The sequence below is a fragment of the Phlebotomus papatasi genome, chromosome 1, assembly GCF_024763615.1.
Source record: "Phlebotomus papatasi isolate M1 chromosome 1, Ppap_2.1, whole genome shotgun sequence".
NCBI classification, from domain to species: domain Eukaryota; kingdom Metazoa; phylum Arthropoda; class Insecta; order Diptera; family Psychodidae; genus Phlebotomus; species Phlebotomus papatasi.
Genome location: NC_077222.1, coordinates 68634842 through 68656589, shown reverse-complemented (window position 1 = coordinate 68656589; position 21748 = coordinate 68634842). Strand labels below are relative to the sequence as shown.

Genomic DNA, 21748 nt, shown 5'->3' with positions numbered 1-21748 from the left:
TACGTTAAGAATGGAAGATAGGACAGGGCAGACAACAAAAGTTTTTTTTATAAACTATAGGGGAATATAGGCAGGGTTTGCACACAGTGATGAACCTTCAAACGATGCGAATTTTATCTTTGTTTGCAAAGAGCTGGTTTACCATTTCTCATCTCGTCTCATGAGGTTAATAATAAATCTATCTTATTGCTAAAGGCTTGTTTGGTAACAATTTTGACAGAATTTTGACGTTTCCACATACAGAAGTGCAGACCTTACTTCAAAAAAGTGATTTTTAGCGAAAATTGCTCTTATTGTGTAGAGGCCTTAAGAAATGACGAATTCGCTCTTTCTAAAAACAATGAGAAAATTCACATAGTTTGAAGATTCACTGTGTGCAAACCATGCCTAAGTTCTCCTATACTTAAATTAAATCTAGTTACTTTTTATTTTTGCATTATCTATCTAAAAAAAATACAGAACATGCAGAACATTTCGCAAATAATAATTAATTATCCCAAAGTTTTATTTTTTATTTTTTTTTCAAAAGTCAGGCATGCTAAAAATTTCCCCACTTTCCCCTATCGTATCTTTGCATCGAACCGACAGCTATGATTTAATCCTTAACATAATCGAAATACAAAACCTTTCAGTTGGTCAAAGAAAGATTTGTTTGTAGAATGATAAGAACAGAAGTGTGTAAGGGTAAGTGATTAATAAGTTTAATAACTAAGAAAGAAAGGATTTTATTGTACGGAATAAATAAAAGATAAATGAGGGAATGTAGGCATGGTTCGCACAGAGTGGACCTTCAAACGATGCAAATTTTCTCTTTGTTTGCAAAGAGCTGACCTACCATTTCTCATCTCATTTCATGAGCCTAATATAATGATCTATCTTATGGCTAAGAAATGACGAACTAGCTCTTTACAAACAAAGAGAAAATTTGCGTTGTTTGAAGGTTCACTCTGTGCGAAGCATGCTAACTAACATTCCCCTAGATATTAAAATTTGAGCGAAAACTTTAAATTTCTAAAGCTTCACACTTTTTTTTATATAAAATGATACCTAGAAAGTTAAATAAGGCTTTTAGTATTTTAAACAAGTCGTTCACATTTTAATCGCCTTGGCAGATGATAGTCCAAAATTAAACCGCTCAGGAAGTTAAATCCCAAAACTTTTAAAACAAAAAGTTTGTGCATGACTCAAAATAAGTGAACATAATGTTGCCTCGATTCCGGAGCAAATTCATAAGATAATACCACGCTCTTTGTGAAAAGACCTCTATTTAACACAAGGAAAGTGGTAAAACTGAGGGGTATGTCAATATAAAATTTTAATGATTTAATTTTTCTGAATGCTTTTTGTAAGAGTGATAATCATCTCAATTAAAAAATAGTGAAATAAACTAATTATATTTAAACAAAATGATAAAGAAGTATTAAATTTTTACATCATAGAACCTACTCAGTTATATAAATTATACCAATTTATGTAAATAATTTATATTTTTTTACCTACAAAAAATTCAAATCCTACTTAAAATTTAATATTTTATCGACTTTATCATGAAACTGTCTTGATTTTGATCTAGGATCAAAATTAAAACCGTAAAAATTGATTTAAATCAGTATAATCCCGTGTGTATATCGTCTCACCAAATTCAAATGTTTGGTAGTCAGGTAAGGAATCTCTAACAACTGAAGTCCGCAGGTGCCACACAGGTAAACAATAGAAAAAAAATCATTAAGAATCGTCTTTGTATAAGAGTCGGCAACCCACACAATCATGCCCTAACGCCCAACTCTATGGGATTCTTCAATGGGACAGACATCGCTGGTCACATACGAATTCCCTGAATGCGGGCAAGCAACAACCTGCTCATAGTGCTTCTTGGAGTATTGAAAGACCCACAGTATGTTGGTGTTTAATGATTGAGTCAGTCCACAAATTCGTGTGAGTATCATATTAATGAAAACAAATGGCTGCCATATAGGCGTGTACCGTCCCAAAAGTTGTTTTGTTCAAAAAATTGTGTTTTCTGTGTGAAAAAGTACAAAGATTTGTGTTACACTTTACCTCCGGTGTGAACCTAAGGGGGTGAATTAATCGCCAAAATGGCAAGTTACCATATTCTATGGAAAAGTTATGCCACTTTTGCCATACTCATGGCAATGGGTGTGATCGCCCAGTATGAGTGGCAAGCAAGAGATGCCTTCGATGAAGTTAAGATTAAAGTGGATAAAGTTACAGCAGATAATTGTCCTATTCAACATTTGAGTGACTTATATCTATATGATGATGTTGTATCCCATCTTCCGGATATTAAAGAGGTCAACATTAATCCCATCTTTCCTAATCGAACACACCTACTTCATCTGCACAATATGGCTTTAAGTCGATCCTTCTTCTGGAGCTACATCCTCCAGAGTCGTTTCATCCGTCCAGCCATCAATGATACCTACGATCCCGGAATGATGTACTACTTCTTATCCACCGTAGCTGATGTCTCAGCCAATCCCTATATAAACGCATCGGCCGTTTACTTCTCGCCAAATAGCTCCTATACTTCGTCATATCGAGGATTCTTCAATAAAACATTCCCCTTATTTGCACCAAGAACCTTCCGTTTAGACGATTTCAATGATCCAATTCATCTACAAAAAATTTCTACAATGAACACTTTTGATGTTCGAGACTTGGGAGCTATACCATCTAATTCCTTCTCACGGGACTACACCACCGAATTTTATAAAATCAACGAATGGTACAAACTCTGGCTACCCGACGAAGTTGACCAAAGACATGATACCAAGACAACATATCAAGTGGAAATTCGTTATGCCAATAACACCAATGAAACCTTCACATTCCACGGACCACCAGGAGCTGATGAAGTTCCTGGACCAGTCAAATGGACCCGACCCTACTTTGACTGTGGACGATCCAACAAGTGGCTTGTGGCTGCTGTTGTACCCATTGCAGATATTTATCCACGTCACACCCAATTTCGACACATTGAATACCCTAAGTGAGATTTTTACCATATCATTTGCAAAAATTTCATTAATGATTTCCACTATTTTCACCATTCATTGTCCTTTTTTTCTTTCTTACAGATACACCGCTATATCCGTATTAGAAATGGACTTGGAACGAATAGACATTAATCAATGCCCCAAGGGGGAGGGTAACAGAGGACCAAATCGATTTGCCGACACAGCAAGATGTAAAAAAGAAACAACGGAAGTAAGTTTCATTTCTACTCTTTTTAGAGACTGGTACTAACTGTCAAGAAATGAAATTTATAGATTAGAAAGACCCTTTAGATCCATTATGAATTATGGTTCAAAAGAAGAACAATAACCATGGACATAAGTTATTAGTTCAATTAAGAGAGTACATACATCATATTGTCGAGATTTTCCCTATAAGTTACGATGAAATGGAGTCCAGCTGGAGGATTCTAATTCCACCAAAAGCAATCTCTATTACACAGACAAAGAAAATCTTTTTCGACAGTTATTAAAGATATGCATATAATTTACAAAATTTAAATATTAAGAGGATTCTAAAGCGAATGAATTTTTCTCTATTTCATCTTTATCCAAATTTGCACTAAAAAATAACTGAATTTAAAGATCAATATAAATCATCTCTTTAAAATGAAAGTGTTCTAACTGTATTTTCATTGTATCTGCAGTGATGGTTGGATACTTTTTACTAATTAAAGAAGAGTTTGTGATACGACCATACTAGTAGTACTTTTGGCAGTTATATGGATAATTAATATTATCTTTCGTAACAATTAAAAATTAAGCATTAAAATGTGATTATGTTGCTAGGTCGCTTCCAGGGAATAGGCTTGATCCATAATAAATCTTGCATTTTAAATAACATAATTCAAAAAATTGAAAAAGATGTCTGCTAATGTTAATGGACCATCTTATTTAATAATTTACATATAATGGAATTAGGGTAAGTGTGCCAAATTCCGGCCAGCTTGCAATTTCGGCCACCTTTTTTGTTCCTCGAATTTCTATGAACTTTTAGATTTTACGTACTCTAGAGATTATACAATGCAAAAAAATAACAAAAAAATGTAGCTTCAACAAACGAGATGACGTGAAAAAGATATTAGAAGAATTCCCTAAGGGCAAGGAACTATGAGAATGAAGGTGGCCGAAATAGGGCACCAAAGCTATGTCTATATTTTTATTCATTTTAAAATGTATTAAGAATGATTTTAGAGTAAATAAAGACGGTAAACTCTTTACAAGTTTCCAAGCAACACTCTTTAAGAAGAAAGAATAAAAAAATCAATTTGAATTTAAAATATTAATTTCAAACTTGAGACTTTGACGCTTGCATGCAAATATGCCGAAATTTGGCACACTTACCCTAAATATTTAATTTTTTTTCAAGAGAAACATTTTGCAGAAAATTTGTATAATATTTAATTTAAAATGTTTCTCAAAATTTAAGTATATTAACCCCTTGAAATTTTCATTTTTTTTCTAGTGTGAACCAATGGATGGATGGGGATTTCGAAGAGGTGGTTATCAATGTCGATGTAAGCCTGGATATCGACTTCCGAGTGTCGTGAGACGTCCTTTCCTCGGGGAAATCCTCGAGAGAGCATCCTCTGAACAGTACTACAATGGATTTGATTGTCTCAAAATTGGATGGGTGAACAAAGTGCCTATTCAATGGGATCGTGCTCCATACCATATCCGTGAGAAATATCTAGATCGTTTCTATGAATACAGAAATTTCTCAACTGGTCCAAGTTCCATGCACACAGAAAAAATGAATATCGATGAAGCTCTCAAATTTATTCGTGGTGTCAATGAGAAATCGTGCAAAAAGTAAGTGCGCATTGTATATGAAATAAATCATCGAAGCAATTTCTAAATGATTTTCTATATTTCTTTCTAGCTTCCATCCGCAAGATTTAATTCTGCCAGGTGATGTTGCTCATGGTGTAAAGGAGCAATTTGCCAATGAAGCAAGAATGGCTGTTAGATTAGCAAACTTTATCAGTGCCTTCCTCCAAGTTTCCGATCCAGATGAGGTCTATTCAGGCAAAAGGGTGGCAGACAAACCACTCACAGAAGATGAAATGATAGGCGAAACATTAGCCCTTGTTTTGGGTAATAATCGTATTTGGTCAGCTGCAACATATTGGGATCGCAATAAATTTACCAATCGTACCTACTTTGCCCCATTTGCCTACAAAAAGGAACTAAATACGCGTAAATTCAAAGTTGAAGATTTAGCCAGATTGAATAAAACTGAAGAACTCTACACGGGCAAAGATTGGTTCAGACTCCTCAAGCAACGATGGTCAACAAATTTTGATGCTCTGGAGAAATTCCACATGAAAATGAAGGTTCGATACAATGAATCTGGTGAACATTTGCAAAAGTACGAACACTATCCCAATCACTATCATGCTGGAAATATGGATCATGGATACTGGACTGCACCACAGTTTGACTGCAATGGACTCGTGAAGAAGTGGCTAGTCACATATATTGCACCCTTCTTTGGATGGGACAGTATCAAAGTCAAACTTGAGTTTAAGTGAGTTTCAGCATAGCTATATTTAGGAGATAGGGGTGGCTTATTAGATTATTTATTTTTAGGGGAGTGGTTGCTGTTTCCATGGATATGCTTCAATTGGACATCAATCAATGCCCTAGTGAATACTACACACCTAATGCCTTCAAGAACACCCACAAATGTGACGAAAAGACATCTTATGTAAGTTTAAATATATATTTCTTTTAATACTAATACAAAATCACAAGATCTCTTTCTAAACCTTTATCATGTATTAAATTCTCTAGATGCGATACTAAAACCTATAATACTAGTAAAATTTCTGGCGATCTAAAAGAAGTTCGAATCTAAGTCATTTGCATTAAAGAACAAGCGTTATATTATTTGTTCTATTTCATCAATTACGTTTAAAAAAAATGTTTTGATTATGCTATACTAAAATATACTGCTCTCTCCGTGGAGTTCGAGCAGTAGGGGAAAGTGCCCATGCTTGATACCACTGGAAGTTTCGTAATGACTAAATTTTCTATGTTTCACAATATATATGTTACTCATCGCAATCATATTTTAAAAACTATGGGAAAAAGGCCAGTTTTTAAAATATATTGTGGTGTCACGTTTATTGAGAAACATAGGAAAAATTTAGTCTTTACGAAGCATCTAATGGTATCAAGCCTGGGCACTTTCCCCTAAAAACTAAGGCTCCTTTACATTTCTGAAATTTTAAAATTTTTTAAAAGAAGGTCCTAAATTTTGACCTATTGGGTATGGCCCCTCACTGACCTATTGGAACAAAGTACTCCTACCATTTCACTCTAAAAAAGAAAAGGCTCCGTGGGGCTCCTTATCAGTGAAAAATAAGCCACAAATCTTTTACAATGGATGACTTAAAACAATTATATCAAATTTGGTTGTTGAAATATTTTTCAAATGAAATATTAAGTATATGGAAATTATAGAAATTATAGGCAAAATCCAAGTGAAAGCCTAAGCAAATTTAAATGGAAATTAAAATTTTGTGTGACTGTTAGTCATTTTTCAAGTCAAACTCCATAGCCCAGGAACCCGGAGCTTAATGCTCCCCATTCCTCGGTCAAATCAAAACTGAATCCCTCTCACCACGAACACCCTGTTGCGGTACCGTTCTAGAGATGGGATGGGAAATGGGAAGTGACTCAAGACTTTCGAATTATGACCATTGTAATCTTAATAGAAGAATTAACTTCTGCATGTAGTGTCCCCAAAAAAACCATTTAATGTAATCGCCAAGCAATGAAAAAAAAACATAAAATTTTGGGAGTATAATAAGCGAGATTATTAATAAATATTACTTAAATTTTGAAAAACATTACATAAAAATCACATTTTTTTCCTTTCCAATTTTCCCAAGATTTTTTTGATAGGAACGTGGTTAATCTTTTAATGAAATAGTCCCCAGTAGACAGAAATTGAAATATTTTTCTGTTCCGAAAATGTTACATTATAAGATTGTTAATCATTTCAATTAAAAATAGAAATTTCAACTGTCTTGCGTGGGTTACGATTAATTATATTTAGGTGCAGCTTATGTATTCATATAATAAAATTTGCTTTTTAGATATTGCCTGAAACGAATCTTTACGATCTTACTAAATAAAGAAGATTTCTTATATTAAATCGTAAATATTCTTAATGTGTATCAATTCTAAGTTACATGTTCCTTTTATACAGAGGATATAGAGTTAAGGATTATTTATATGGCTTTAGGGCAGAATCACATTGACAATAAAATGCTTTCCGTAGCCTCACCATATTTCGTTAATTTATGCATTTTCATTGCAATTCTTACACATATTTTTTATTACCGTATTACCTTATCTCATACTCGGTGGCACTAGGCGATAATAATATTAAAAAAAAAATGAAGAAATGAAACGAAAATTCGATAAACGGTGAGCAAAAAAACAGTAAGAGAAATTAATCGTACAGTTTTTTTGCTCACCGTTTATTGTATTTTCGTTTTATTTCTTCAATTTTCTTATCTTATTTTCACTTAACCGAGTATGAGATATGCTAATACGGTAATTGGGAATTTCCGTAAGAAATAAAAATGCGTAAATTAGCGAAATACGGTGATCATTTTACTGTCAATGTGATTCTGCCCTTATTATTATAATTTCTCATTGAGCAATGCTCAATAAGCATTAATTTTTAATTTTGCAAACATTTCGGCTTAGAATTAGCTATTAAATGCAATTGACTTAATATATTTTGAAAAATTTTCGTAATTGTTTCTTTTTTTGAAGATTTCAAACTTTCGGTAACTCAGCTAAACGTATAATCTGAAAACTACTTTATTCTAGAGAACCTAGAGAACAAATATACTTCCTGAAATATTTATTTTCAGTAATCCTAATTTTAAATATCAATTTCAGTGCGTCCCAATTTTGGGTCGAGGTTACGACAGCGGTGGTTACAAGTGTGAGTGCCTACAAGGCTTTGAATATCCTTATGAAGATCTAATCACGTACTACGATGGACAATTGGTGGAAGCTGAATTCCAAAATATTGTTGTGGATAAGGAATCTCGTTTTGATCTGTTCAAGTGCCGCCTAGCCGCTGCTTCCTCAATCTACAGTGGATTGCAATTAATAATAGGAATTTTCATACTCTCCTGGCCTCTAATATCTCGAATTCGATAGATCCCAATAGAAGCCACATGTTTTTATCTTTTATGAGCAGCCTAGGGTGACAACCGACAGTGAATCAATGTAAGGTAAACATCTTTTAAGATCTTCCACATAAGAAAAGTGCAAGTTTTTTTTTACATAATTAACGGTTCCCCTAGATTGAAAACTAGCATTTAGTATTTTTGTAACTAAAGTCCGTCCAATGTTTATTATATATTAAGAGGTTATATACACTTAAAGTACCAAAAAATAGAACATCTTCTTGGGAATTTCTTGATTTTTTGTTAAAGTAGAATTATTCCGTTAATTGCGATATAAATCTTTAAGCATTAAATCATAAAATCGGAATTTGAAAAAGAAAATTTGTAGTATTAAAGATCTTTATTTTTAAAGTGTTACATTTCTTAAAGCCCTAAATTAAAACGCAATGCACTTTGAAATAACAAAACTAAAATAGAAATATTATAGGGGAAAGTGGCCTGCCTTTGAATGCGACAGCCTTTGAATGCTTTGATTTTTCTCTTATTTCCCAAAGCTAAATTTCCATTTTGTTAATCAAAGTTAATAGAAAATAGTTAATAGTATTAACTCTCAAAATAGAATTTTTGCTTTGAGAAATAAAGGAGAAATTGAAACATTCAAAGGTTGCCGCATTCAAAGGCAGACCACTTTCCCCTACTTCCTTAAGATGCCTTTATTTTTAAATGTGGTTGAAATTTTTTAAATTTAAATCTAGGAGAAAATGTGACACTTTTGCATTCGGGGTACCTTTAAAATTGGGTTTTTTTCTTCAATTTTTAAAAAGAATTGAGGCTTATCATGATGTTATTTAGCTTTACGACTAGTTTCTCGAATTAAATTGTATCATGGTATGGTCCAGTTTCATTCAAAAATAATAGAAAAACTTCTATTTCAAAGCTACCGTAAATGCGAGTGACTTTGTCCCCTGCGGATGACTTTGACAACCCGTAAGCTTTTCTTTATTTCTAGAACTTAAGGATGATCTTTACCGATCAGACATGGCAGATCGGATCGGTAGAGACCATCCTTAGGGTAAGTGTGCCAAATTTCGGCATAGTTGCATGCAAGCACCAAAGTCTTACTTTTGAAATGTAATATCTTTAATAGAAATTGATTTTTTTATTCTTTCTACTTAAGGAGTGTTGCTTAGAACCTTGTAGACAGTTTATCGTCTTTATTTACTCTAAAATCTTTCTTAATACATTTTAAAATGAATAAAAATGTAGACATAGCTTTGGTGCTCTATTTCGGCCACCTTGATTCTCATAGTTCCTTGCCCTTCAGGAATTCTTCCAATGCCTTTTTTACGTCATCTCGTTTGTCGAAGCTACATTTTTTGTTATTCTTTTGCATTGTATAATCTCTAGAGTACGTAAAATCTAAAAGTTCATGGAAATTCGAGGAACAAAAAAGGTGGCCGAAATTGCAAGCTGGCCGGAATTTGGCACACTTACCCTAAGTTCTAGAAATAAATAAAGGCTTACGAACAGGAGAGGTCAAAGTCACCCATAAGGGACAAAGTTACTCGCGTTTACGGTACCCCAATTCAGAGGTACTGAACTTCCTCCAAAAGTAGTTTGTAATAAATTACGCGTCATTGATCTTTACTTTAAATGTGAAATCTTTAATTTTGTCAATAAATATTTGACTTAAATATTTAATCTCTCAATTCTGAGATTAAAAGTCTTTAAAAAATTAAAAAAAATAAATAAATAAAATGTCCTGTTCTATGTTCAGGAAAAAGACGCTTGGTAATGTTACACTTATATCTTCCATTTGTTTTTCTTTAATTCTATAATTTATTTACTGTGAAGTTAGGCGCGTTTTATCTTTTAGTTTTAAAGACATTCCATATAGATAAATTAAATATCTTTATCAAATATGAATAAGCTTTAAAATTCCGATTTAAGAACCTAAAGCTCAGACCTATTTTAAAATTTAAGATCGAGCAATTGAAATATCGGCAAATTAGGTTGTTTTCTAATGACTTTATAGCTTTTAGACTTATCAAAAGCGTATTTTCAAAATTCTCGAATTTGATTTTTTAAATTGTTAGTGTCAATATCATTGCAAAATATTTTTAAAAGAAATGTTTCAAAACAATTTTGATAAATTTCAAGATATTTTCTAGAAGATAAACTGAGCATGAATATATTTTTTCGTACTGCAAGTGTATACAAACTAAAAACAAAAGAAAATGTAAGACATAGTAACATATTCCATCCAGTAGATTTTAAGAATCTCAGACTTTACACTTTTTTTGTACATAGTGAAGATAGTTATTAGAATCTCAAGTAGAGCAATATGTAATTTGTGGAATTTTGGAAAAAGTAGTTAAAAGTAATTTTGTTTGAAGAAGTATAAAATGCTGTAAAAGTGTAATAAGAATATTAAGGAGAAAATACTGTATTTTTTCGTGAAAGACACAAAAAGGGGTTGCGATGAGACACAACCCCATAATAAATAAATTAAAACCTGTTCAATTTTCAATACAGAGACCAAAAAGGATTCCGTGTACGAGAAAAAGGAAAAAAAACAAGCGTCCTGTATAGTAAGAAAAACACCAAGATGCGCCGAAGGGATCACCAGAGCCACCTCTTCAGGCTGTCCAGTCTACGGGCTGCGCTTGGTCATGGGAATTGGGAGAGGGTGCGAGGTGGAAAGAAATATTTAAAGGGATGTCATGTCCAACACATCATGAGTTCTCTCTATGTGTGGACTTTTTTCTTTGTGCCCCTTTTCTCGGTAGAAGTGCCTTGAGTCGTTTTTACAAATGATTCAAGTTTTAAAAACTCGCCAGGCGGATGGAAGTTAGTGTTCAGAGATGGAAAAGCTGGGGTTGACACAAGCCCTCCTCATTCTATTCTTATTCCCTTTTTTTCCCTTACCCTGCCACTTTATTCACTGTGATCATTCTCAGTTGGCGTGGAACAGAGGAGAATTTTCACCAACTTGGTGGTTGAGCCTTGGGAAATTGTCAGGACACAAATCTTCACCACTGAAGATGCAAGGGAAAAAAGGCGGAGCCCGAGATGAGTTTTTTTTTCCTTTCTTTCATACCTTCAACTCTTTTAGTCTGGGATCTTGGGGTGCATCATTGTGATTATCCTTTTTGGATAAAAAAAAACCTGTTTCTCCTGAGACTTCTCAGGCTTCAGCATTGACAAAATCCCAAAGGGAAGATACTCCACTGACTATCCTGCTCTATCTAATACCCTTTTACACCTCAAAAAAAAAACGCTCCCTCTTGGACAATTCCACTGATCCCCTCACCAAGGAATTTCAGGGAATAAATTTTATCGGATAGAGACTGTGACGACGCGCAAATAATGCCCGATTCTTGGGTTCAATTGAGACACAGAACACCATAAAAAAGTGTCACGCTCATTATCCGGGAGCTATTCCCGGGTATTCCCGGACAGAAAAAAAGTCAGGGAGTCAAGTAAAATCTCAAAAGAAAAAAAAGTATCGACTCACCGGGATTCTTGGGAATTTTGACCACCATTTCTCAATCTTTTTGGGATTTCCTCGCTGTTTTCTCCCTCCTCACACTATCTGGACAAGTCTAAAGTGATTCACCAAACGCACGTCTCCAATAGCTTCTACTCTGGTTGAATTTTCACATCCAAATGAGAATAAAAAACCTTTTTGGGAATTCTATTGTTTTATATCGTGTACGTTGATTTACACAAAATATTTTTTTTTCTTATATATATTGTGACTCTCCTCTCTCCATCTACCCTCTTTTGTCCAAGGAACGTGTCCTCTCAGGATACTGAACACAAAACATCCCGTCTATATATTTTCTCGTACGATTTCTGAAATCTATATACAAGAAATTGAGGGATTTTTTTTTGGTAAAATCTGGCAATATTAATGATATGTTTTCAGGTGTCCTCACTTGTAGCACCACAGAATTCTTTAAGCATTATTACACCATCTATAATCTTTCTCTACTTTGCCGGAGCATCAGGTTTAGCCTGAATAGCATTTTCCGGCTTGGCTGGAGCCGCCGGAGGAGCATTTTTCTTTCCACCGAGATAGTGATAGTGGATAAAACGTCCTCCTTGAACTCCTTGGGCAGTAAAATTGGTTATGTGACATGCAAATAACAATAAATTCCTTGGCTGAACCTTCCACGCGAACCTCATGAAGATCGTCGAGTACAGGCACAGCGCTGCAAAAGGAAAAGTTTGCATTAGCACCATGAAAATTTCATTGATTCTATATGGTCTGTTTATTTTTTTCTGATACAGCTGGCTACAAGATTTTGGTCGGTATTTTACTCCGTCAATAGAAATCATATTTAGGAAGCATGTAGTTAAACTGAAGAAAGAAAAAATAGTCAAAGTTCCAACAGTTTTGAGAATTTCCACAATATCATCTTTTTGAAAGCAGTACTCAAAGTGTATTTCCTTAAGAGACAGAGAAGAGTGAAGCAAAGTTGTAGGGCCCTAAATTTTCTGTAAAAACATTCTCAATAGAAGTTATTCAGATTCTCTGAGAACTTGTGAATAGAAATACACATATCCTTTTTCACAAATTTCACTACTACTTTTCAAAGAGAAGAACAAATTAAGCATCCTGGAATCCCTTGTTAATCGAAACAGTAATTTATGTTTAACTTTACGTTACTTACTGGCCTATTTACCGACAAAAATATTTATTAAAAAAACAGTTTAAACTTATAGATATAGAACATTATTATTAACACTAAACCTACCAAGACCCGGTAAAATTGAGCGGTTTAAAATTAACACATATTTAAACGATATAATGTCGCTATCAAACTTTATGAATTTCTTAAAATATGCTTGTAATATATTTTTCAGTGTTTAGATTTTAATTTTTTGCTCTTTTCCAAGACAAATTTGTTGGGTATCCTACCCCACCGTAGCTTGCCATTTGACCAAAAAACAACCAAAAACGGTCTTTATGGGGCTGGCACACCTTTTCAATTGAATGAAATTCAATCGATTGAAATTTTACCTCTTACTCTTTCAAACTTAAAATCAGATGTTGTCTCTCTTTTTCAAACGAAAATTAAAAATGAAATTGAAATTTAAATTTTCATTTGGCAGAAAGAGACAGCCACATATAAATTTAAGTTTGAAAGAGTAAGAGGTAGAATTTCAATCGATTGAATTTCACTCAATTGAAAAGGTGTGCCAGCGCCATTAGGTTTAGTGTTAAATTAAGTTTCGGATTATTCTACTAATTAAATTATTCTATAGAAATATTAAAGTCGATAACAATTTTTATATTAAAAAAATCATCGCAAAACACGAATAAACGCTAAAGATTATTTTAAAAATTAAAAACTTAAAGATTTAACTCTGAATTTAGGATTTGAATAAAATTTTAATCTATTTAATTCACAGCATTAATACATAGTTTGTCATATCAAACTTTGTTTAACAAATTACTGTAGCAATCCATTAAAATTTTATCACTACACAGGAGAAATATGTCGTAAAATTGTTCGTAAATATTTGTGAATTCCTACTGGGGACTTACGAAATGCTCGTAAACCCACTAAAAAGTTCGTAAAACATTTTTTTTAACATTTTTCGTAACATAATTACTAGTTGTTGGGTCATGTTTGGGTTCGTTGAAAAGATCTTGGAATTTCCGCTAAAACTCAACCAGTTCCAATCAGTTCTGGACCGGTAATGAACTGCTTCATAACCGATAACTAATTTTTATTCGAAATTCAATAAAATTGCTCTTTAATTGTATTTTAGGTTCTGTTTTGAGTGATTTATAACTCGGTTCAAAACGGTTCTAAACCGGTAATAAACCGGTTATGAACCGATAAGTAATTTTCGCCCGCAAATAAATTCTATTACTCTTAGAACTATTTTGGGGATCTTTTGAGTGATTTATAAATGAGTTTAAATCGATTAACAACCGTTAAACAGTAGATGATGCGAAAGAACTTTTGATGTACACTCGACTCTTCGTTATCCGGCTGACGTGGGGACAAAATGACATTTTGATTTTTTGAATCTGGTGCTGGTCAACGTTTTTTATATTTTCTGCTGTGGGAGTTTGTTTTCTGTCAAAAGGACAACAGAATTTACTTTGTGGTGTGTTTATGTTTCATTTTGTAGCACGATTGTGTGTCAAAAACTTTGATAAAATGAAAATAACACATTAATTCACTCTGGACAAACTGCATGCTTCGTAAAAAATCGTTTTGAATACATCAACCGCCAGCGTTTGGCAGCTGTCACCCGGATAACGAAGTGCCGGATAACGAAGAGCCGTGTGTATAGCATCTAAGTCACGAGTTCGAGCATTTCGCAAAGCCTGGGACGCTTTGCCATCCCTTTCTCTTTTTTTTTTTTTAGATAAAAAAAAAGAGATTGTAACAAGCTATAATTTATGATTTTTATCTAAATTTTGTATTTCACAGGTTTTTGTCCATAATAATCTGAGTTACATATTTTATAAAATTAAAATCACAAAAAAGAAAAATTCATTTTTTTTTTCAATTCAATTTATTCTATTCTATTATACAAAAAAGCCAAGGTAGAATTAGCCATGGTTAGAATTAGAAAGTCATTTATGATTTGCCATAACAATATTGACCAAATCAAGCATTATTTATTTAAACACATCCCGCCTTATTAATTTAAATATACAGTTACCAGCTTGGTTACCAGTCTGATTGAAACATTTTTCGCAAATTTTACGAAAAAGTAAATTTCATTTGCTGGCTAACTCTTCCCGGTCTCCCCAAGTTTGTTGCCATCGTGTGAAAGACATTTTAAATTTTAATATTTGAAGAGTCTGAAAATTTTAGAGGAAAACACCTTGATCATAATTGTTTACTAAATATTAATTCGAGGAGTTAGCGGATATTGTAACTTGTTTTTCATTTCATATATACTAAAAATACTGTTTATAATTCTAAATCTCTTGTGAAAATTTGAAATTTACATTTTTTTCAGCAAAAGAATATTTGTGAGAGAAGAATTGTTTGAAGCGCCAGCGAATTTACTCAAAAAGTTGGATTAATAAAATCAACTTATACCAACATTGCACGCTTTCATTGCATTATGATAATTGAGAAAATGCCTATAAAATAAAACAAAATATGCTCCTCATGTTCCTATGTTATTAGATACATTCAACCTTTATGTTGAATCATGACACAATTTTGAAAATTGCTCTTTATTGTAATGGAAAATGCAAATATGCAATAAGATTAAATTGCACTATAATCTCAAAGATGATGATTTTTTATATTTCATGCGGTATTAATTTTCTAAAAAAAACACACAGACAAGAGATATTCGCGAATCACTCGCCTAATGTTTTCTCTGTCATTATTCTCATTTTATGATTTTTTAGATGAAATACTTTACTATCTTCCAAAATATAATGCAAAAGAAAAAACAGTTACTAAGTGAACTGTTCGTTAGAGTGAATTCTAATTTTATTCGATTAAAAAATATTTATGATCTTTTTAGCTGTTTTGTATGTTTGGAAAATAACTTTGTTTTATAGAAATAATTTCCTTAATGCACTCACAATTCAACATAAATTTTCGATGATAATAAAATGAATAACGTAAACTAAAACAAATAAAACACTAACATTAAACAGAAATTCCAATACAGTATGACTCCAATTAAATAGAATAAAATTAACCCATAAAAGCTTTAAGCTGCACAAAATACGTAAAACTCCAGGGTAAATATAAACTTTTAATTTTGTTGAGTAAGAACTTAAGATAACCATTAACGAGTAAAGTAATAAGTACGACGTCTACAAGCATCAATCGCGTTTTCACTATAAGAGTCGTACTGTAAAATGTTATTTTATTGCCTTAATAACATATCATAAAATAATAAAATTAATTTTCAATGCATTATAATTATAAATTTTATTGTATTGAAAATTAATTGCATCCAGTTTGTGTTCATTGAGCTTTTTATGTCCTGAAAAATTATTTAATTCTTCATTCTTGTTTCTAGTTCAATGAAAGACGCACAAATTTCTTCAAATGGCAATTTTAACATACCGTTGATGCGGGTGACTTTGTCCTCCGTGGGTGATTTTACCCCCTACTGTTCGTAAACTTTTCTTTAATTCTAATATATAAGAATGGTTCTAACGGTTCTAACCGATAAGACATGGTAGATAGGATCGTAAAAAACCATCCTTAAGAGTTAAAATTGAAGAAAAGCTGACGAGCGGTAAAGGGCCATAGTCACCTACGAAGGACAGTCACCTGCATTTACGGTAACCTATCCCTTTTCACTACAAATCCGAATCCACAAAAACCTAAAAAAAAAATGCTTACTTACTGTTACATCAAAATCAATCAAGATTTGAAATTTCGGAAAAAAGAATCGCTCCGAACAAACTGATCTCAAAAATCGAAATGGATAAAATTCGGTCAATGAGATTTTTAATCTCAAAATTCAATCTTGAATTGAACTTGTACACATTCCGAGTTACATGTTTGAGTCGGACTCAACTACAATCCAAAATTTCGTCGAAATGGGAAATGAAGATTTCGACATATTCGTTACAAAAATATCTCATTTTTTTAAACTTTAATCTATTTCAGAGGTGCAAGAACCGTTTCAAACCGAATAAACGTCAAAATAAGTTTGTTTAGGTAACGTTTCGACCATTTACGTACAAGTTTCATTTGACGTTTGTTCGGTTTCAAACGGTTCTTGCACACCTCTGATTTATTTAATCGAAAAATATTGTTTTGGTACTAAATTTTTTGGTAGCTCAAAAAACCAATTTGCTCAATAAATAATCGCAAACTGATCAGATAAAAAATATCTTTAAATTATGAATTAAATGATTTTTTTTTCTATTAGTGGTCCATCTGGAAGATGATTGCCCCGTGAATTAAATGATGAGATAATTCGATGTACCATAAACAATTATATGATATGAATATTATCATTAAACTATTTATATCAATAATTTGGCTTTTTGGTGAATAAAAAAAACGTATACATTAATCAGTACAATCTCAAAAAAGTCCATAAAATACTCAATTTTTGAAGGCAAATATCTAAAAATTTGATTAGATTTAAATGCAAAGATCATGACATATAATTAACAGTACATGTGCAGGCGGTGCAGATAATTAAAACTTTATATTATATGCACTAAATCTTAAAAAAAAAAACGCACAGAATTCAATAAAACACATCAGAATAACAATGGTATCAATTTTATGAGACCAAGATCAAAATCAAAATCAAAATTTCAAGCTGGTTAATATTTCCGAGATCAAGATAAAATATCTTAGACAAGAACTAAGATTACAAGATTTTCCAGACTTAACGAAAAGTCACTTCTGACAAATATCTTCATTTTTCTGCTTAATTTGTTGATTGATTATAGGAAAATTATTTATAGACCGTATTAAAAAATATGAAATATTACAGACGTGAATACAGGAAGTGCAAGCAAAACCCAAAAATGCTTAAGCGAGATGTGATTGCTTTGCAAGTATTTGCAGTGTATTTATTTCGATACATACATACATAAAAAAATATGTACAAGTTCGATTAAATTACACGATAAATACAGTATTTTTTATAGTAATTTTCTTTTCTAAACCCTCTCTTAAAATTGTTATAATCTTTAAAATACCAAGCACCTGCGAGAGGGGTTTGGAATTATTATTACTGAAAAACAAGCAATTTGACGTCTTGATATCTTGAAATATTTGTTTCAGAATTAGATATCTTGCAACCCAAATGGTTTTGTGTTTTATATCAATATTTCAAGACTTTGTACAGATTTCACATCTTGATCTTGATTTTTTGATTTCAAAATACCGATATCTTGAAATTTTCTTTATCTTGATTTCAATCATGGTCTCAGAATTCAGACCAATATTGTGGTAAACGAAATTTGATATTTACTGCCCAAAATATTGCAGCATTTAATTTATATCCATTTTTTAGAGGGTTGTAATGTAAAAGTGTCAAAACTCGTGCGTTTGAAGTATGGACCCGAACCGACTAGATCGAATTTTGACCCAAATTAATGACCCAATTCTATTGGCTAACCAAAATTCTGCCCAAGCCTACTTCAGATATTGATTATTCCGTGAAGCTGATCCAAAACCGATCAAACGGACATTTGCATCTTGAGTAACGGAAAGAATTTCGGTCAACAACTGAAAGATAATTTGTGTCTCGACTAAATACAAATTATTCATCTTCCTTGAATTCTTAGAAGAAAAATTTAAGATCTTGTAACTCAAAATACCGAAAAATGCAATCCCGAATGGTTAAAATTATGTAAAAATGGTTAAAATATACGGAGGATGATGTGTAGGTAAATAGAATAGCTTCCCAATTCCCAAAACACAGAAAATTTTTGGCTACACTTTAAAGAATTCGGAATATTTACTTTCGATATTTTGGCCCATTCGGAACTTTAGCCCATTAAGGATTTTTACATTCGGAATTTTGACCGGGACCCCTAAGATTTATATTATAATTAATTATTTATAAATTACCAAAAGTCATGCTAGTTTCTATTAAGTAGGGGATACCGGGGAAGAAATAGCATTAGATAGTGAGGTGTTAGAGATTAATTAACTCCCTGCCTATTCGTTTAAATATTTCTCAATTTAATTGAAACATATTTTTCATAATTTATAGGCAAACAAAAATATCATTTGCTGGCTAATTCTACCCCGGTCTCCCCTGTTGTCTATTCAAAAATGTACAGCATAGGGGAGACTGGGGCAAAATTTGTCAAAACGAAAATTTCAATATTCACTATTTTCTAAAATAAAAGAGACTGAGGCTTGAAATTTTAATTATACATAGCCTTCATGAACCTTCTTAAAACTTGCAAAGTTTCAAGGGATTCGAGGAAAGATTATGTAAAATAAAAAATAATGAAATTTTGAGCCCTATTTTTGGAATATTTGGCTTACAGAAAATATCAATACTGATTAGCTCAATTTAAGCACATTTCTAGTTAAGATAGAGAAAAATTATCTGCGACAAAGTTGCAGAGGAATAAATTTCAAATTTAGAGGAACAAATTATCCGAAGACTAACCAAATTGCCCCAGCAATTTTGAGAATCTCCACAAAATCGACTTTTAGAAAATGATTCGAAAATCACATTTCTTTCGAGATAGAGGAAAATAGTCTTCTGCAATGTTGTAGAGCAGTAAATTTCCTATAAGAATATGCTCATTATATAACGTTTAACCCTCTAACGGTGTTTTCTTTAATATGCGAAAAAAAAAGTTCTAAAACAATATTTTCTAGGATAATTATGATCCAATAAAGTCGAAAAGGCCATCCATTCTTCATTATCTCTTTTAGTTTAGGCGCTAGGTGAGAAAATATAAAAAAAAAATTTGAAACTCTTTTTGCTTCTAAAATTCACATTTTTAGTTTTTTCAAATTTTTTAAATAAAATATACAAAGTAGAATGACATATCTTTCAGTAAAAAATAAATTTATTTTAGTCAGATAACTTTAAATTGGTTTTTTTATGGAAATTGGAAATGAGTTTTTTTGCACAAATATTTTTTGTTGCTTTTTGTCTGACCTGTCACATAAAACTGGAAATAGCAACAAAACGAAGAGTCAAAATGAGTTCAAACTTTCAAGAGATGTTTATAAGCCTATTACCGAGGACATTATAGCACTTTTAAATAAATAAAACCTTTATTGTTGCTGTAAAGGTGATTTTTGTAAAGAAGGCCTGGAGGCGGTCTTACCCGTTCGTTAGAGGGTTAAGTTTTCTCAGAGCTCGTGAAAGAATTAAATATGCGTTTTGACAAGTTTTGCTCCATCAGTCTCCTCTACTTCTTAAATATTAAATATTTTATGCATTCCTCAAACTGTCTTATGCACTAGGCGGACTTACGACTTAACCCTTTCTCGACGAGACAGTTTTCGCTGACCGAAAATCAGCAATAAAAATAAAACCGATAAATAAAACTTGTGAAATGTCTTACATCTAACCTTCGAAAAGCCAACAGAGTCTGATTTGGTGTAATTTTTGCCTCAATGAAGGATAGGGACAAAAATAACTCAAAAATTTAAGTAATTTTTCTGACGATACCAATGACTGATAATTTTCACTCTAATGAAATATATTATGTTTGAGTATTGTAGTTTATTGTTCCAAAACGATTTTGCTTAAAAAGACTTGGAAGTATGAAAAATAATTAAAAACAATTTTCAATATGAAAATTTAAAAATTCGTCATTTTTTAGCTTAAAAATTTACTATATAGCAAATAGTTGGAGACATGCAAAAAATATCCTAGATTCCTTCAACATTCTACTTTGCAATTACGTACAAATATAAGAAAAAAATAACTTTAGGTAGTAAGGAAAAATTATTTTTTTATAGGACACCGGTGTTCCAATCGTCCTTAAAGGGTTAAGCCAAGCCGAAGAGGGCTTTTTATATTCAAAATAATGATCAGATACAGATTACGTTTTCATTAGTTTCTGACTAATCAGTCTCTCTCGGCTTAAGACGAATTGAGAATTTAGTCAAATTATTATTTTGATTATAATTTACGTTGTCTCTCGGATTAAGTCGTAAGTATATTAAGGACATTATACGTTCTCTTAAATGGAACTAATTTAACAAAATGAGCTTTTCATAATTTGTCACCATTCTCTTAGTCGACGATAAAGGGTTAAGGAACTTTACTTTGCGCTTTTATTTTACTCACCAGTCGTCATTTTTCCACTGATAATTATTGGATCCTTCCGGATATCAGCCAGAGCAGCTAAAGGTATTCCCCAATTGGCTACAGGACCCCAGAAGTGTGTGCTGTTGGAAGAAAAGAGTAATTCAATAGATGATTGGTCTTGAGAAGGTTATGAACACCAAGAAGGTCAGGGTCACTCTCTTGACCTCCCCTAAGGACAGTCACAGAGCTCTCCCTGACCAATTTAGAGTACGAAAAACTTCTTCAATTACCTCATAAGATAATCCCGGAACTCCTTGCTCTTGAGATTGTCAAATAACTTCCTACCAAGGGACTTGGACATGTTGCGTCTGTTTTCTTTTGTACTCTGTCTCAATCAAATGTCCAATAACACTGATTTTCTAAGCTGTCAGCTTATCTTAAAGCCAATCGTCTGGTGTATGAGATACTGGAGGACTTCGTTGTGCGCTTTGATAAGCAGATAATCACGTCCACGTAATAATTATGGTAATTAATTGGCAATATTATATAACATCCCTGAATCTAGACTAAATGGCAATGATGTGTGCTTTTGGTACTTCTAATCTCAGCTTTTTTTACTCCTCTGCCCCCTTGGGATCGTTGAAAATTTGCAGACAATCCCGAAATTTTCTCAAAATCATCCGTGCGCGTGGTTTTTTCGCGTGTTTTTCGTATTTATTAGCACATAAAATTTTTGTTTATCTTGCTTGATTGTCACTTCTGACACCATAATATCAGGCGAAATGTGGCGAAGAGAGTGAGCTTTTATCGAGCTTTTCTCTGTCATGTGCTCTTTCCGCTGTG

The 21748-nt window shown here is 32.6% G+C and overlaps 3 protein-coding genes across 5 annotated transcripts in view; 1 reads left to right on the top strand and 2 right to left on the bottom strand.

The window, feature by feature from the left end:
- The window catches only part of LOC129798865 (heterogeneous nuclear ribonucleoprotein R), a 142495-nt gene that overhangs the window by 98986 nt on the left and 21761 nt on the right, over nucleotides 1-21748 (bottom strand). The window lies entirely within an intron of this gene.
- On the top strand, nucleotides 1719-10724 carry LOC129798828 (uncharacterized). Of its 2 annotated transcripts, XR_008751466.1 has the most exons (7): nucleotides 1719-3010; nucleotides 3099-3228; nucleotides 4501-4847; nucleotides 4918-5565; nucleotides 5628-5745; nucleotides 7959-9266; nucleotides 9695-10724. XR_008751466.1 is itself a non-coding variant. In XM_055842221.1 (6 exons), exons 1-6 carry the CDS (start codon nucleotides 2097-2099, stop codon nucleotides 8223-8225), a joined length of 2424 nt encoding a protein of 807 aa, XP_055698196.1. In that variant the 5' UTR covers nucleotides 1719-2096; the 3' UTR covers nucleotides 8226-10724. The 2 variants fall into 2 exon arrangements, 1 of the variants encoding a protein (XP_055698196.1); XM_055842221.1 differs by having other exon boundaries at nucleotides 7959-10724.
- Nucleotides 11880-21734, bottom strand: LOC129799160 (mitochondrial pyruvate carrier 1). 2 transcript variants are annotated; one of them, XR_008751494.1, is made up of 4 exons: nucleotides 21196-21734; nucleotides 20945-21045; nucleotides 12136-12411; nucleotides 11880-12059 (listed from the first exon to the last, which is right to left on the bottom strand). XR_008751494.1 is itself a non-coding variant. In XM_055842843.1 (3 exons), exons 1-3 carry the CDS (start codon nucleotides 21264-21266, stop codon nucleotides 12188-12190), a joined length of 396 nt encoding a protein of 131 aa, XP_055698818.1. In that variant the 5' UTR covers nucleotides 21267-21695; the 3' UTR covers nucleotides 11880-12187. The 2 variants fall into 2 exon arrangements, 1 of the variants encoding a protein (XP_055698818.1); XM_055842843.1 differs by having other exon boundaries at nucleotides 11880-12411; nucleotides 21196-21695.